This window comes from Phodopus roborovskii, unplaced genomic scaffold, assembly GCF_943737965.1.
Source record: "Phodopus roborovskii unplaced genomic scaffold, PHOROB, whole genome shotgun sequence".
In the NCBI taxonomy this organism is placed as follows: Eukaryota; Metazoa; Chordata; class Mammalia; order Rodentia; family Cricetidae; genus Phodopus; species Phodopus roborovskii.
The window spans coordinates 46,635,123-46,653,145 of NW_026126517.1; the positions used below are offsets into that span (position 1 = coordinate 46,635,123).

The 18,023-nt window shown below is 42.3% G+C and overlaps 1 protein-coding gene across 8 annotated transcripts in view; it reads left to right on the forward strand.

The window, feature by feature from the left end:
- Sltm (SAFB like transcription modulator) overlaps positions 1 to 10,812 on the forward strand; it is a 45,484-nt gene extending 34,672 nt beyond the window's left edge. For 6 of the 8 annotated variants that reach the window (XM_051197900.1, XM_051197902.1, XM_051197904.1 and 3 more), the window contains 7 exons: positions 1,826 to 2,006; positions 2,684 to 2,808; positions 3,664 to 3,831; positions 4,383 to 4,700; positions 4,788 to 4,932; positions 8,123 to 8,283; positions 10,151 to 10,812. In XM_051197900.1, coding sequence (XP_051053857.1) covers positions 1,826 to 2,006; positions 2,684 to 2,808; positions 3,664 to 3,831; positions 4,383 to 4,700; positions 4,788 to 4,932; positions 8,123 to 8,283; positions 10,151 to 10,259 — 1,207 coding nt within the window. In that variant the 3' untranslated portion in view covers positions 10,260 to 10,812. The remainder of the gene's footprint in view (positions 1 to 1,825; positions 2,007 to 2,683; positions 2,809 to 3,663; positions 3,832 to 4,382; positions 4,701 to 4,787; positions 4,933 to 8,122; positions 8,284 to 10,150) is intronic. The other 2 variants (XM_051197901.1, XM_051197903.1) reach the window with 1 other exon arrangement.
- Positions 10,813 to 18,023: the final 7,211 nt, after the last annotated feature.

Genomic DNA, 18,023 nt, shown 5'->3' on the forward strand with positions numbered 1-18,023 from the left:
ACCATTGCCTGTGGGTGGTTGAAGGAAATGATTGTTCAACCTCCATAAACACTAGCTCCTAGCTTCTGCTCCTCCTCAGTAACAGGTTTGAGAAGAATGGAAGTGGGGAGCTACAAGGGCAGAGACTCTCAGACCTGTCAAACCAATGCTTATTTGGTTTTTAAAATCTCCCTATGTTGCTCAGGCTTACCATTACTCCTGAGTTCAAGGGATCCTTTTGCCTCAGTCTCCTGTGAACTATAACCACAGGCATGCACCACTACACCCAGCCCAGTGATCCTTTAAAATAAACTGTTGAGGTGTGCCTTCTTCACACTCCTGGGGTAAGAAAGGTGTATGGTCTATCTGCCTGTAATTTCCAGAAAAACCAATGTAATGACTTAGTAGTAATATTAAAACAAAGTAAAAATGATTTGTAACACATATATGTATTCCAGTTATAAATGTTTAGATATGTAGATGGTATATTGATGTAGTCAGATGTTTATATCCTATTAGACTCACTGAGGGTGCAAAAGCTTTAGATACAGACCAATTTTGCGTGTCATATTGGTGAGTCAAGTAAAAGGGGAAGCGTGGGCATTTTGATGTGATTTCTGAAATGTTAACTCCTCTTGGTAAAGCCCTCAACAAAGTATAATCCTTCCCCCTTTAAAAAAGGTAAATTTTGAATTGTGTTACATTGAAAAATGTAATACATAAATTGTGCTAAAGCAAATAAACAAGCCTAGCATTTATTAAAAAACAGTTAAATTCTAGGCTGCCTCTTAAAGGTTTTTGTTGTTTTTCAAGGGCATGACTGTCCCTTGAAAGGGACAGGTTCAAAAGTGTTAGATAGTCTTTACTCTGGAGAGCTTGTTCTTTGGTCTGTAAAACTATGCTGACATGACAGTTCATGCATCATCAAGTGTTGTAGAATTCTTGGTCTCTACCCACTGAATGGTAGTAATAGCCCATTGACTGCTGTGTTAATTTAAAATGCCACATCAGTTTTTATGGGAATAGTACTGGCCCATTAAGAATACTGAATTGCTACAGACAAATATGCAAGTGAGCAAAAATATAAAAGTGTACTATTTAACCTTGTGTCAGGAAATGAAGAAGCATTATATGCAAAGTCTAGTATATGTTTGTGCTGAATTATCTCTGGCTCAAAAGCATGTTACCTGAAGCTATTAGAAGCCAGTGTACAGCCATACCTTATGGGCACCATTCTATTATATAACATTTGCCATAATTATGTTTGTGATTATAATTCCAAGCCATCAGAATGAAGTATATACATTATTTAAGAGATAAGGATATATAATAGATATTAGAAAATTTCTATCAAAAATAATTGATAAAAGTTGCAGTTTTGAGCTGATATGATGGCACACACTTGAAATCTCAGTAATTGGAGGCAGAGGCAAGAGGTTTGCCGCAAGTTCAAGGCCAGTCTGGTCTACATAGTGAGTTTGAGGCCAGCCAGGGCTACATAGTGAGACCCTATCACAAAAAGCCAAAAGAAAAATTGTAGTTTTATAAATTTATATACATTTTAAAATGTCAATTACTGGGTTTTTACTATGGTGGGATTTTCATTTAACCAAATCATCTAAAAGGCAAATAGTGTGTAAAATTTAGCTGCTTAGTTGACACTCATAAATAAGTGATAAGATTGAATATGTTTAAAGTTTTATTTTGCGTTCTTTCCGATTAAAATTACTAAGATTAATGTGAAATTTAAAATTGCCAATCACAAGGAAAAGTTCAAATTCAAAGCTATTATTTTTCACACAGTGCTAGCATAATTTAAGTATTTCTAAATACTGATTTTTGTTAGACGAAGAGAGATTGCAGAAAGAGAGCGTCGAGAGCGTGAACGCATTAGAATAATTCGTGAACGGGAAGAACGGGAACGCTTACAGAGAGAGAGAGAGCGCCTAGAAATTGAAAGGCAAAAACTAGAGAGAGAGAGAATGGAACGCGAACGCTTGGAAAGGGAACGCATTCGTATTGAACAGGTGCAGTCAGAAAATCTTTTCATCTTGAACAACTCACCTTTGCAAACCCTGTGATTTTTGCCCTCAAGTTTGCTTTACTTATTGTAAAGCTCCTGTAGATCAGAATGAGCATTGACATGTCCCTGACAGATAATGAATTAGGCACTAGTTAAAAGTATGTTGAACAGTGACTTCCTTACCAATTGCAAGTAACCTGTAGCTCTGCAGTGTCATGGCAGCCTAATAATATGAGCATAGGACTGAGTCCAGAGTAGTTGTGATCCAGGCTCTGTCACCATCCCAGACTTAGAAAATAACAAGTACTTCCTTACTATCATGGGAATCATTCCCAAGGCTGGAAGGAAATGCCTCTCTGCATAGTTGCCACCTAGGGCTTATGGCACTTAGTTCTCTGCATCATATTAAGAAGCCAGTTTTCTCATTCCTTTTAGGTGCTTTTGTTTAAGTTAATTTATTAAACTAAACCTGACCTTCCCCAAAATGCTCACCAGTTTCTGCCACTCAACCCCTATTATTCTAATGTTACCCAACAGTAGCTATAGTCTAGGTGATTAATATCTAATGTGTTTGTCCCAGTTGTGTGCTCTGCCTGGTGCTTTTCGGATGGTTTCTTAACCCAGATGCACACTTACCTTCTATCTTTACTTTGTATTTGGTTCATTCCTGTGTATCTGAAGGAACGGCGCAAGGAAGCTGAACGCATTGCTCGAGAGAGAGAGGAACTCAGAAGGCAACAGCAGCAGCTCCGTTATGAACAAGAAAAAAGGAATTCTTTGAAACGTCCGCGTGATGTAGATCATAGGTAGTGCTTGCTTTCTTCCTTAGAGTTTCACTCACTATCTTGTGCTTAGTGAGCAAGGGTTAGAGGATTGGAACGTACATGCTCCCAGCTCTGGAATAAAAGGTCCTGGCTAACATGGAAGGGGAAAGATTGCAGTATTCAGGACCCAGTGTACTGCTCAGGTCTTACCTCTTCAGCCTGTATGAGGTTCACAGAGGCTGAGGGCTGAGGATGTAGCTCAGTAATGGAGTCCTTGCTTCCTTGGGCCATCCCCAGCACTTAGGGGAAAAGGAAGGTAACTGAAAACAGTTGGTGAGAATCCATTATGAAGGTGTGGTCTTTTCCATTTGAAGATGTGAGAATAGACAGCTCAGGCTGGAGAGATGACTAGATGGGCAGAATGATTGACAAGCAAGCATGGTGTCTGAGTTTATTTCCACAGCACTCATGCAGTCCTGGCCCTGAAGCGGTAGAGACAGGCAGAAACCTGTGCTCTCTGGTCAACTAATGTAGTTCAGTCAGTGAACTTCCCAGTTCAGCAAGAAATCCTGTCTCAGAAAATAAGGCCGAAAGTGACAGAGGAAGGTACCCCTGTTGACCTCTTTCCTCCAACTACACAGCTGTATGCACCCAGAGAAATACTTAGACACGTGCACACACAAAAGCAGGCAACTTTTTTTTTTCAGCCGTTTTCCTCCTCTCCTGTTTATGACAACAGGATTTAACAGTTAATCCTGTCCCAGCTCCTCACTGTTCTGTCTTGAGTTTGGTAGCCTTTTGTGTCTGTAGTTCCAATGGGGAATCTATGATTCCAAGTGAATGCTGTTCAATTATTATAAAATAATTTGTATAAATGAGCAAACATTTCTCTTCAAGGCGAGATGACCCTTACTGGAGTGAGACTAAAAAGCTGTCTCTAGATACAGATGCACGATTTGGCCATGGATCTGACTATCGCCAACAGAGCAGGTTCCTTGAATTCAGTCACCGAGAGCGGGGCAGGTTTCCCGACACTGCATCTGTGCAGTCCTCATCCTTTGAAAGGTATGGACACACTGAAATTCTTACGTTCAAAGTAGGAGCTTTGCTAGTCCTAACTTTGCTTTTCTGTAAGATTTTGAAGTGCTGAGTCAAATTGAGTGTTCATAACAAATTGTTTACTTTGGTTTTCACTGATGGGGAAGTGGTCTTCTCTTCTTCAATTGGATGGGGTCCTTGGGAGGTATAGGCTGAAGAGTCGAGACCAGCGGAGGGCGACACAGCAGTTTGAGATACTGCATCATTAAAACCAATAAAAAGTTATATAAAAGCAAGTGTGAGTGGGGAATGCTAATTTTAAATGTGCTGTAGCTGTCAGGAGTAGTGAAACATCAGGCTGGTAGTAACTCAATTGATACCATTTCTCTTGGAAAAGAAACCAACCTTTGTGCTAGACATAGCTCAGTTTAAAAGGAAATTGTTAGTAATGGAGCTTTTCTGGTGGCTTTGCCCTAAATTCCCCTGAAAGAAAGTTTCATGATTACACATTATGCAAACGAAGTTGAAAGTAAGGGCAAGTAAATGCTTTTGAGGATCTACATTTGTTTTTTTATCAGTAGACGGGAGCGGTTTGTTGGTCAAAGTGAAGGGAAAAAGCCAAGACCAGCAGCCCGAAGAGAAGAGCCAAGCTTTGAAAGGTACCCCAAAAACTTCAGTGATTCCAGAAGAAATGAGCCTCCACCACCAAGAAATGAACTTAGAGAAACAGACAGACGAGAGGTACGAGGGGAGAGAGACGAGAGAAGAACAGTAATCCTTCATGACAGAGCTGAGGTTGCTCACCCTAGACACCCTCGAGAAGCTGGGCCCAATCCTTCCAGACCAACCTCATGGAAAAGTGAAGGGAGCATGTCCACAGACAAACGGGAGTCAAGGTAGTTATGCTGTTCTCCACGGCATGCTGTGCATTGAGTTCATAGAGTTGAAGTGAGGTTTTGATCATTCTCGTGCTGTGTTAACAGAGTTGAAAGGCCAGAGCGATCTGGGAGAGAAGTCTCAGGACACAGTGTGAGGGGAGCACCCCCTGGGAATCGAAGTAGTGCCTCAGGCTATGGAAACCGAGAGGGAGATCGAGGAGTCATTTCTGACAGAGGAAGCGGAGCACAGGTAAAACTTGCTGGGAGTTTTCTATTGAGTCCTTAGAAGACTCTGGAACACTGGATGGATGCTTACTCTTTTTTTTTTTTTTAATTATTTATTATTATTATTATTTTTTATGTGTATGGATGTTTTGCCTACTTCTTGTACATCTGTATTAAGCCGTGTTATATCTGTGCACCATTTTTATGTCTGGTGTCTATGAAATCTAAAAGAGGACTTCAAATCCCCTGGAACTAGAGTTACAGAAAGTTTTGGGGTTTTTTTTTTTGTTTGTTTGTTTTTCGAGACAGAGTTTCTCTGTGGTTTTGGGAGCTGTCCTGGAACTATCTCTGTAGACCAGGCTGGCCTCAAATTCACAGAGATCCACCTGCTTCTGCCTCCTGAGTGCTGGGATTAAAGGCCTATACCATTATGCCCGATAAAGTATTTTTATGTGTATATATGGGAGAGAGGAATGTGTTGAGGGAGAGAGGGATCTTCGAAGTGCCATGGTACATATGGAAGTCATAGAACTACATTTTGGCAATTAGTTGTCTCCTCCCACTTAGTAGAGAGGCAGAGTCTGTTTCAAACTGGCTGGTCTGTAAGCATGCAGGGGATTTTCCTTGTCTGCCCCTCACTCTGGCAGTGCTAGGATTACAGATGTGCACTACCATGGGTTCCAGAACTATGCAAACTCAGGCCAGGCTTGCATAGCAACTGCTTTTACCTGTTGAGCCATCTTACTGGTCCTCAAACTTTGTCTTTATCACAATTCTTGTTCTGCTTTGACAGTTGTGAGCCTTCCTAATGATAATTTGGCTTTTTAAAAACACAGATCATCCTCGAGCAGGGAATATACTAATCTCTGTTCTGATTTTAGTGTATGCATTGCTGAAGCTAGCACATTAAGTGTAGAACTCAAGTAAAAGTCACATGCCTTTGCTCTGTTTTCCAAAAGTAGACAAGTGGAATTATTTTAAATTGCTTTCTATTATTTAATATTTTTCTTATCTTTAAAATTTTCTGTATTTTATGTAAGCCTGGTGTGGTGGTACACACCCTTAATCTCAACACTCCTGAGGCAGAGGCAGGTGGATCTCTGAGTTTGAAGTCAGCTTACTATACAAAACAAGATTCAGGACAGCTGGTCTTACATGGAAACCCTTTCTGGGAAAATAATTAATTAATTAAAGAAATTTATTGTGTGTGTTTTGTTTGCATGTGTTCTGTGCACGCAGTATCCACAGAGGCCAAAAGAGGGCATCAGATCCACTGGGATTAGAGTTACAGGTAGTTGTGAGCTATTATGTGGGTGCTTGGAAGTGATGCTGCGAAGGTTCTCTGGAAAAGCAGCCAGTGTTTTTAACCACTGAGCCATCTCTTGAGTCCCAACTTTTAATCTTTTGATATTTTGTTGACTTGAATATTTAATTTACTGAGCTTAGTAGAGGGAAAGTATCTATAAATGACACAAATATGCAAAAATTGCACTCGGCTTAAAGCATTCTCTTAATTGATAAAATACTGTCATGTTAGGTGATTGCAGCATGGATAGATGGATAGAAAGGATATTTTTTTCCCTAAAGATATATATATATATATATATACACACATACACATATATATATATACATATATATACATACACACACATACATACATACGTACAGGGAAAACAAAATAAAAATAAATAACCCATTTTTTAAAAAAGAAGGAAAGAGTATCTTGTGTTCCAGGTGGCTTCTTAACATGCTGTGCAGCTGAGGGTGAAGCCAAGGGTGGCCTTCATCTTTTACCCTCCCACCCTGACCATGGGAGTGCTGGGATTATAGGCACAAATTGGTTTCTATGGTATTGGGAATCCAACCCCTAAGGTTTCATGCATGCTAGTCAAGCAGTCTACCAACTGAGCTACATCTCTAGCCTGAAGGAATACACTTTTATAAGTTCTGTGCCAGATGGAATCTGGAGCTTTTTTTGTGTTACACACTTGAATACACACCAGGTTTCATTATAGCAACATGTGTTGGCATGGGTATGCAAGCATGTTTGGTGTCCTCGACTGTCTCCCACTTACTGAGTCAGGGTCTTTTGCTGAAGCTGAGCTCAACAGTTCTGGCTAGTCATAGTAGCTAGCCCACTCCAGGGGCCTTGTGTTTCTACTTTCCCTGAGGGAGGCAGCTCCTACTCTTTCCCAGTCCTTCTCTTTCTCTTTGTTTTTGTTTTTTGAGACAGGGTTTCTCTGTAGCCCAAACTCAAGGGATTGACCTACCTCCGATTCCCAGGTGTGGACCAACAAACACAGCTTTTTATGTGGGGTGGGGGGTCACACTAGGACAGAAAATACTTTATGTACTAAACCTCTTCAGCCCTCCTTGATAGCATGTTTGATTTAGCTAGAAAATGTTTTACTGCCTTGGAATGTGCAGTATCACTGTGCATCATTTCACCTAGCACATTTATGAAGTAGGTTTGTGGCTCAGTGGTTATGTGATATTAATGTGTCTTAATGAGAAATATTTGCACAAGTTTGTTAAGCTGATTACCTTGAACACACTTAAAACTGAGCACATAATGCAGGTACTCTGTTTTATTTAGGGTAGAACTTAAGAAATTATTCTAGACCGGTACCCTACATTCAGAATTCCTTCAAAAAAAAGGTCTCCTGAGGAGAGCCTGGATTCCCTGTCAGGAAGTTGACAATGTTAGTCCATCTCTAAGCCTGTGCGGATGCCAACAGCTTTGCTTAACAGGCCTTGACTCCTCCTCTTGTCCTTAGTTCTGCAAATCCTTCTGTTCCTATGTCCCCACACTGTGTATGGCCATAATGGAGCACCGTGTCCGAGCCATAGCACTAAGTAGTGTTGTGTAAAATTGGACAGTTTTTTCTATATAGTTTGCAAGTTGTTCTGATGGGTTGATCAGATAGCCAACCTTAACTTCCCTTTAACTTTTGACCTCTTGTATATATAGAGAGCTCTTCAGATCTGTGCAAGCATTTGAAATTCCTGTTTGCAAATAGTGCTACAGTAGTAGTGGGTGTGAACATAGAAATGAGGGTACTGAGGGGCTCCTGCCAGAATAGGTGGTCACACCTTTCATCCGTTACATTCTTAGACATTTTGCTACTTTGCTCTGATATTAAAGCAGAGCAGCATGAGTCAGTGCATGGTTCAAAGGGGCCAGGACTAACCCTTTCATGTGCTGTCCCCAGCACTACCCTGAAGAACGACATGTAGTGGAACGTCATGGACGGGACACAAGTGGACCAAGGAAAGAGTGGCATGGCCCACCCTCTCAGGGGCCTGGCTACCATGACACGAGGCGAATGGCTGATGGCCGGTCAGGAGCAGGCATAATAACCCAGCATTCAAGGTGAGTTGCTAATCTGTTAAGACCTTTTCTGCTGTTCTATAACTGAGTGGTCCTTTCCTTAAAGATTGTTAGAGTTTGAGATTACACTAAAGTTGGTAAAACCCCACTGTTGTGGCCTCACCAGCTTTCTTGCTCTCTGCTTATGCCCTGGTTTTGGAGAAGCTGTTGCTTTGCTCTCCTGCTGCAGTGTCTCACCTGCAGAGAGTACCAGTGACTTGTGCCATGCCATTCTTTGGTTCTGGGCTCCTTACTGTATGCTGTTTCACCCTGTTGCTTTCCTCATTTTGAAGAAGTCTTTTGGTTGCTCGGTTTGAGATGGTCTTAGACTATGTAGGCTGGGCTGCCTTCACACTCAGCCTTCCAGATGTGGTGAGTGGGCATGCTCCACCATGCTGGCTCAGCTCTCTTTTTGTTTGTTTTGCAAGACAGGGTTTCTCTGTGGCTTTGGAGACTGTCCTGGAACTTGCTCTGTAGACCAGGCTGGCCTTGAACTCACAAAGATCCAACTGCTTCTGCCATCTGAGTGCTGGGACTAAAAGCCCTTTGTTTTCTTCCTGCCTTCTAGACTCCTTTCTGCCTCCTCCAAGCAGACCAGCTTCAGGCACCACTTTTCACTGCCCTCTCCATGTAATGCTTTATTTTTTTTCTTCACCTCAAGTTTCTTCTATCAGTGCTGCCATCTTCAGAACCCTGGCTGGGGAAAGCATTGCCCAGTCTCGATTTTTCTTTTTTCCTAGAATAAATAAAAAATGGCACCCAGCTGTTAAGCGTGTTTCTGATGCTGCCCTTTCCTGTATTCAATCTGGGCCAGGGCTTCAGAGAACTCCTCCCTGACATTCATACTACCTCTCAATGACCATGGGATCGCACATTTGTTGTGTCATTTACTTGGTTCAAAGCCACAGTGGCTTTTGTAACTCACAGATTTAACCCAGAGTTCTAGGTCAGTTTTATTTGATTTTGTTTTTTTGAGCAGGGTTTCTCTGTGTAACAATCTTGGCTGTCCTGAACTTCACATTGTAGACCAGGCTGTCCTGGAACTCAGAGATCCCTCTGCCTCTGCCTCCCAAGTGCTGGATTAAAGGTGTGCGCCACCACTGCCCGGCCACAGCCACTTTCATTTGAAGTATTTCACTGTCAATTTTTACCTCTCCATTACATAGAGTTCTGGAGTGCCTTTTTCCTATCATTTACTGACATCTATAGTGCTGCTCTAGACATAAAGATACTGGAAATATTGTTGAGTGACTTTCTGGGAGTCAGTTTTTGAAGCTGTAGTGTGTACCACAATCTCCTTAACTGTCAATTAAAAACAGACTAGAGAGTCCCACCTGGTGTGATCTGAGTCAGGGCTAGAGTGGTTTATGCCATAGGACTAGCAGGGGGAGGCTAACGGAGGATCTTGAGTTTGAGGTTTCCTCATCTTCATAATTACATCCTGTTTAAAAAGAGACGAAGAGGCGGCAGGAGATCTGAACAAGCTGTGGGTTTGCACTTTGCACAAGCCTTCACCGTTGCTGTGGCGGCGGCTGTGGCTGTGATCCAGGGTGGGAATTTGAAGAAGCCTTGCTGTAGTCCTGTCATGTGACCAGCATCTGGCTTCTGAAGAAGCAGGCATTGAAATTAGAGTACCAGGGTCATACTGTTGCTCCCTACTGCATATTAGCTCTGCACCTTGGACAAGATATACTCTCAGGTCTCTGTTTCTTCCTTGGTAAAGAGGGCTCAGTGATGGTGTCTACCTTACAAGGTTAGGGTCTGGGTGTAGGTCAGGAAAGCAGAGAGCAGCCTATGAGTGGTAAGTACTGTGAAGGTATTTCTTGTGAATGTTTGTCTGACCCCTATTTCTGCTTTAAACCCCTTTCAGCACTGCATCCCCAGTTAATAGGATTGTACAGATGAGTGGCAACTCCATGCCAAGAGGAAGCAGCTCCGGGTTTAAGCCGTTTAAGAGTGGACCTCCACGGCGGTTTTGAACACAAGCTTCCTGCCACAGCTTCAAGATAATTTATTGAGATCTCCTGTAAACTTTACTTGACTACTCATGAGGAGGACCTCTGACTGCTGAGAGCTCTATCTGACTGTTGGTTTTCTTTTTTAAAAAATTTAACATGATTGCTTTTCTCAATTTTAGAGAAGATGTTTAAATAGTTCTGTTGAAACTTTTCATAGTTTTGTGTGTCATTCAACTTTTTTCTTGCAGCACCAAGACCCATTTGAAAGGATTGGCACCGAGGCAGTTTTGTTCGGCTCTGTATGAACAGGAATGGTTTGCAGCCGAGCGGTAGTGGTTTCATTTGCAGCATAGCCCTGTGGTGTGTCACCAGTGTTTGCTGCCTCCATTTTGAAGGCTATTTGAGCTTCAGACTCCTGCTGTCTAATTTTTAGAGAATAAGATTGTTCCTTGCATTTCGGAGTATTATGTAACCTATTTTTGCAGAAGGTACTGTTACATTAAGTGCATCTGTGTACCCTGGTTTAAAAAAAATGTAATCTTTTTTGAAATAAACCTTCATATTCTGTATAGTTGCTAAAGTGTTGAGGACCTTTTTAACTGTAAACTGAAGGTAGACTTTCTGTAAGGGAGCAGCACACTTGTACAGGTTTGTGTGGTATAAGATTCCATAGATGAAGGAGGCCTGGTCCATGTGCCTTGGGTTGCAAGGGTCTCATACTCAGTCGAGCAGGTGAGTTGCACTTGTTGGAGATCTTCACAGTTTGATGGATGAATACCACCTCTCAGAATTGTGATAACATTTCCATCTCCTAATTCTGAGAAATTCTGAGAAATGGGAGAGTCTAGATTCTAGGTGGGTGAATCAGTCAGGTTTTGTAAATGCTAGTCTGTCAAGATTCTCTTGGTGAGAGTAAAAACCACACTTAGATGTAGACGTGTGTCTGTCTTTGTTGCAGCCTCAGGGGTTAGTCCTTCAGCCTTCTTCCTGCCAGTGAGTACCAAGCAGCAGCCTTGGTAGGAACTGAAATGGCAGCATTTGCAGTCTGGGGATGTGTTAGAAATTCCCTACCCTTTGTTAAGCACCTGTGGTAGGAGTTCTTGACAGAACACTGTGTATTTCACAACAGTGTCCCAAAATCTTTCATAGAAACTAGCCACCAAGACCCAGACCACCGAGAGTCTTGGTCACGACAGTAGTCTGTTCATGCCTAGTGACAGATGGAGGGAGTGGTACTCTGGTGTGGAGTCTTTGGAGAAGTTCTTGTCAGTATGTGGCCCTGGATGGAGGGGCATGAGATGCCTCAGTTTTTTGAGTGGCTTCCACCAGCCAGAGGACTCTGGAGTCTGGGTCTTTGGGAATCTTCCCCTTTGGTTTTTTTTTTTTGAGACTGTTACTTGAATTCTGTCACTGATCCGATAGCCAATTGTCACTGATCCGATAGCCAATTGAGAGGAGTGTTTTGGTTCAAGAGTTGGGGATGGACATGACCAAGGAAGAGATGCATGCCCCTTTTGCGAGCAAGGAAGTGTTAGCATTGGCTTGTGATTTGGGTCAGGTTCCCCTTTTGTGCTTTGGTATTTGTGCATGGGATTTTTCACTTGTTAAACCATAAATAAATCTTTATCAAGATAGGGTTTCTCTGTACAGCCCTGGCTGTCCTGGAACTCTGTAGACCAGGCTGCCTCCTCTGAGTGCTATGATTAAAGGTGTATGTCATCAAGCCTAGCTCAAGCGGAGCTTACTCTTAACTGCAGCTGATTCTCATAATCTGCCCCTTCTTGCCCTGCAGCTGTGTGTGTCCATGCCCAATCCTACAGCTGTGGATGTGTGTGTAAGAGTGTCCATGTCCAGCCCTACAGTGGGGGTTGTGTGTGTGTGTGTGTGTGTGTGTGTGTGTGTGTATTTTTCCATGTCCAGTCCTACAGCTGTGGGGGTGTGTGAGTGTGTCCTTGTCTCTCTGACTTCCATTTCCTGCTTCCTGACACTTAGAGTGGCACAATATAATCTTCAGTGTTGTTGACTAGCAGGCTGCAGACACTGGGTCATTCTCCTGTTGGTAGCTAGGCAGTGTGATGCTGTTATGCCTCACTTCTAAGCAGGAACCCTTGCACATGGTTGGCTTGACTACTTTGGTGCTAAGAAGCAACCAAGGGCATACATAGTTCATCCCCTGCACAGTCCTCACTTGGACATCTCAGAAGTAGTTGCCTTGTTAATGTCTCTTTGATTAGTTTTTTTGTTTGTTCTTTTAATTGGTCTCCTGTCTATTAGGCATGGAGTTACATTCTCAGCCAACTGAAGTGCTATTAAAAAATAGTTTTTTTAAGAACAGGGGAGATGGCTCAGTAGCTAAGAGTGGTTGCTTTACAAACACAAGGACTTGAGTTCAAATCCCCAGCACCCACATAAGAAGATGGGCCATGATCATGTGTGCCTCTGACCCCAGTGCTGGGGGAAGACTCTGCTGGTCAGTCCGCCTAAGTGAAACCATGCTTCAGATTGGTTTCTGTATAGCTGAATAATAGCTGACAACAGGGTAGGCATGCACAGCTTCACATATCCATACTCCATGTGCTTATACAGCTCCAGATGGGGTTGCTCGTAATCCCAGCACTCTGGAAGGCTGAGACAGGAAAGTCCCATGACTTCAAAGCCAGCTAAGGCTACATAGGAGATCTTGTCTCAAAAAAACAAAGTTGGAAAATATTAACATGCAAATACACACATATGTAAAAAACATATTTGGAGTATTTACGTGTTACGTGTATGATGTATGTGGTCCCAGCCTGGGCTTCATAGACCATTTTACAGGTTGTTTGAAGGGGGACTGGGTATGTTTAGTGGTTAGCAGTAATAGTCTTGCCTAATGTGGAAAAGTCCCTTTGTTCAATCCATAGTACTAATAAATTTGCTTTGAATGGTGCTAGTCTTTGCAAGAGTCTTGAGACAATATTGTCCTCATTTTGCCATAGTTACAGCTTTTTCTAGTTTAGAAGATTTGAGAAACCCACCTGGGGTAATTTAGGGGTTGAGAGTAGCTCTGAGACTTAGGACACTAATTAGCAGAGATGTGCCTGAGTATGTAGTGAAAGCTGGATATAAAGGAAGATGTACTCTTCACACCTAGAGATAGAAGGGGCTTGTGCTCAGTGTGGCACTGTCCAAATGCTTCCCTGCAATGTTAAGAGTTTAGAAACAGGAAGCTTGTGCTTATTCAAGAGAACCAGTGTGGACAAGTTGCTGAAGTCAGAAACTTCTCGTGTAAAAGGATGCAAGTGAAGATGCAAAGCTTATGAGTTGTGTAGAAAACACCTGGCCCATACTTATATCACTTGCTAGATTGTTACGCAACACTTTCCTCCATTCTCAGATTTTTTTTTTGAGTCCTTCCTGGAAAGAGTAAGTTATTCTCTTTTTGTGTTCTTCATAAAGTACAACATTTAAACCATTCTCTTATCTACAGGTGAATCTTCTCTGCTTCACCTGCAAATACCTAGTATTCTTAGGCCCTTCAATTTGACATGTTCAGGCATAGTGGTGTACACGCATAACTTAAGCCATCAAGCAGCAAAGAAAAGTTTTAAGGCCAGCCTTGAGTAAGTTAACTATTGAGCTATACATTTTTTCCCCCACTCCCCTGATCTTAATATATTTTTAAGTTAAATGTGTGTGAGGGGTGGGGACAGTTTGAAGGAGTTATTCTCTTTCCATTGCATGGGTCCTAGGGACTGAATTCATCAGGCTTGGTGGCCAGTACCAGAGCCACTGAGCCATCTCAATGGCCCCCTTTCTTGTCCGGATCATGAGTAGTTCCTTAGTGTTCTGAGGCAGGGTAGTCCTAGGCTGGCTTCAAACATATGGCTGTCTTGTTTTGGCCTTCCTCATGCTATGACTGCAGGCGACTGCTGCCACACCTGGTTATTCTTGTTTGTTTGGTTTTGGTTTTTCAAGACAGGGTTTTTCTGTGAAGCCTTGGCTGTCCTGGAACTCACTCTGTAGATCAGGCTGGCCTCAAACTCACAGAGTGTGGAACCACTGCCTGGCACACCTGACTGCAGGGCTCTAGTGGAATAGAGAGCTGAATTGGCTCAAATCTTTCCCCAAGAATTCACATTTGCAGCCAGAATTAGGAATTATAGTAGATAAATATCTTTGAGTCAGTCAAACCAAATAATTGCTTTTTGCTTTTTAACTTAAAAAAAAAAAAATTGTGTCTGGTAGTGGTGGTACACACCTTTAATCCCAGCATTCGGGAGGCAGAGGCAGGCAGATCGCTCTGAGTTCGAGGCCAGCCTGGTTCTAAGACAGGCTGCAAAGCTACATAGAGAAACCCTGCCTCATTGTCATGATGTCTGTTCACAGCAATGGAAACTCTAAGACAGCCTGCGTAAGTGTGTGTGTACCCTATATATGCAGTGCCCGTGTATAAGATAACCAGGACTTTAGGCTGGCTATATGTCAGTCATGTATGATGATCATTCCTGATTGCCAGCTTGAACCAGATTGCCCTAGGATTCTCACCTCTGGGCACTGTATGAAGGCATTTCCAGGAAGAATTGACCAAGGAACAAGACCCTCCACAGTGTGACACCTGACAGGTAGCCTGTTACTGAGGACATGGTTGTGTTTCTTGCCTGCTTGCTTTGGTTTTTTTGCCGGTATGGTGGACATCCTTCCCTAACACCATACTGTAGCTTCCCTAGCCTTCCAATGTGAACTAAAGACCAGCAAAACTCAGGACTCTTCCAGGACTTGTGGACTGAGCAGCTTCGAGGTTCTCAGCTTCTCCAGTGTATAGATGGCTGTTGTTGAACCACCCATTCCATTAATGTAATGCTCTTTCATGCCAGGTGGTGGCGAATGCCTGTAATCTCAGCACTTGGGAGGCAGACACAGGTGGGTCTGTGAGTTTGAGGCCAGCCTGGTCTACAAAGCAAGCTTCAGGACAGCCAGGGCTGTTAGACAGAGAAACCCTGTCTCAAAACAACAGCAACAACAGCAACAAAGAGATCTACATTTATTGGTTCTATTCCCCCCAAAAAAACTCTGCCTAATGCAGCTTGTTAAATATTTTCACATAGTATTAAATATTTCTGAAATGCCTGCCATGTACTAGGCTGGTTTTTCCTTTTTCTATCTTCATGTGTGTTTGCATTGTATGTATGCTTATCTCCTGTGTGTGTGTGCATGTGGAGACCTGAGGGTGAGGTGAGGAATTGTCACCTTATTCACTGAGTCAAAGTCTCTGTCAAACCCAGAGCTTATAAATATGGCCAGTCTTAACTTGACAGCCTGCTCTGAGGATAGCGTATCTCTGCTGAGACTGAAATTACAGGTGAACAGCCATACCCACTTGGCATTTATGTGGGCTCTGGTCATCTGAACTCAAGTCCTCACACTTGTGTGGCAAGGGATCTAACCACTGAGCTATCTCCCTGAGATTTAGGGAGTTTGTATGTAGTAATTTAATTCCCACAAGACTTAGGTGTGTGGGTATCAGCATGGAAGGAAACTCAGGAAGGGTCTCAAGATCACAAAAAGTGATAGAACTAAGATTCAAACACAGACATGCGTGTGCTCAAAACTTGAGATCATTTCATCCTCAAGAAGCAGAGATAGTGGTGGCTACACACTGTATCCAGTAGCAAAGCAGTCAATCTCTTACACCCGTGTTTGACAGAATGACTTCACAATGTTTATTTCCTTTATCCATCACTTGCTTTTAAAATAACTTGAAAAGAGGCTTCTGTTGTCAGTATTACTGTTGAAATTAAGTATTTTTTTTAACTTTTATTATTGAAAGCTGAAAATTTTCATTTATCCTTTATATGTACAAATATTTTGTCTGAATGTATGTGTATGTCTGTGCACCACATACAATGTCCTTAGATGCCAAACTGGAGTTACAGTGAGGAGTCGTGTGGGTGCTGGGAATGAAGCCCAGGTCCTCTGCAAGAGCAGCCAGTGCTCTTGACTGCTGAACTATCTCAGGTCCTAATGGTGTCTTAACTAGATTCTCTTAACTAGAATTTTTTAAATCACAGGTTTTTAATTGTTTGTTGTTTATGTATGAAAGCCATACATTTGAAATTATTTTAAAGTGGAATTTATAGATAGCCAGGTACAACTATCAACAAATTTAAATGGCTACTTTATCACTGAAAATCTTCATGTCCTTCCCCTTTCTTTTATGATTTGTTTTAATTGTGCACAGTTGTGTGTCTGTGTGTGGTTATGTGCACGAGTGCAGGTCCCCCTGGAGCTGGAGTCACAGGTGGTTGTGAGGCACCTGGTGTAGCTTCTGGGAACTGAACTCTGGTCCTGTGCAAGAGCAGTACATTCTCTTCACAGCTGAGTCATCTCTCCAGCCCTTATGTTCTTTCCTGATCATCCCAAACCACTTCTCCAGCCTACACAGCTACTGGTGCATTTCTTTTTAAGTTTCATATATCTAGAATCATACAAAAACATTCTTTAATTCAATGCAAAATTTGCATTTGGGCCATGTTGCTGTGAATCAGCAGTTTTCTGTTGTGTAGATTTCCACTGTCTGTCCCACAATTCCAGTGCCTTCACTCATTGGTGGGAATTTAGCTTGCTTGAAGTTTGATGAATAAATGTTTTGAATATTTGTATATAAGTCTGCGTGGCCGTGTTTTAATTTCTCTTGAGTAAGTAGGCTTGGAATTGGCAGGTGTTACAGCAGAAACTGCTGGAGAATTGTGAAGTTTGGGCCATCTTTGCATCTCAGTGTAAAAGATCTGAACTGCCCAGACTCAACCCTGAGTGTTGGCTGTTCATGGGTGTACAGTGTTATCAGCTAAGGAGTTTAATAAACTTACACATTTTTAATATATAAAAATGTGTGTATACATGTCACAGTGTACATCTGAAGGTCAGTGGACAACTTGGAAAGAGTTCTATGAATGTTCTGGAGATTGAGTCCAGGTGATTATGCTTGGTAAGAGGTTCTCTTACTCACTGAGCCATCTCATTGACTCTTGAATTTCTGTTCTAATAATGGTAAGCATATTTTCACATGCTTTTGATAAGTGGTGTTGCTTTGAATTATTTGTTTACATTTTTTTTTTTTTTTTTTTGAGGTGGGGTTTCTCTGTGTAACAGTCCTGGCTGTCCTAGAACTCTCTCTGTAGACCAGGCTGGCCTTGAACTCACAGAGATCCATCTACCCGAGTTCTAGGCCAGTGCACTACCACCACCACTAGCACTTGTGTTTTTGTCTTTATCTTTGAGATCTAAGCCCCCTTCATGTATTATTTGTCAGATACGTGCTCCCCAGCACAACTAGGATATCTGTCCCAGTTGACGGCCTTCTTCCTTTTTCTTGAGTCTTGCTGTGTCCCAGACTGGCCTTGAATTCACCACCCTCCACCTCTGAGTACTGGGATTACAGATACGTACCACCATTCCTGGTTCACTGCCTTCATTTTTGCTTTGTTTTGTAACAAGCTCTTGTGTAGCCCAAGCTGGTCTGGAATTCTTCATTTCTCAATCTACAGAGTTTTGGAATCAAAACTTGCACCTCCAAAGTTAATGATGGCTGTGATTGTGAGATTCAGTATGATGCTTGAGTATATGAAAATCAGTCTCTTGGTTACAGTCCTGATGAGGGGAAGCCTGTACCACCACCCACCAGGTTACTGTACTCAGCTACAGAGCTGGGGGTGGTTATTGATGGCAAGTGTGGTGAGGTTTGCCATTGTCCAGGACTCCCCTCTGAACTAATTGAATAATTCCACTGTGGGCATGGCTATCTGTAGT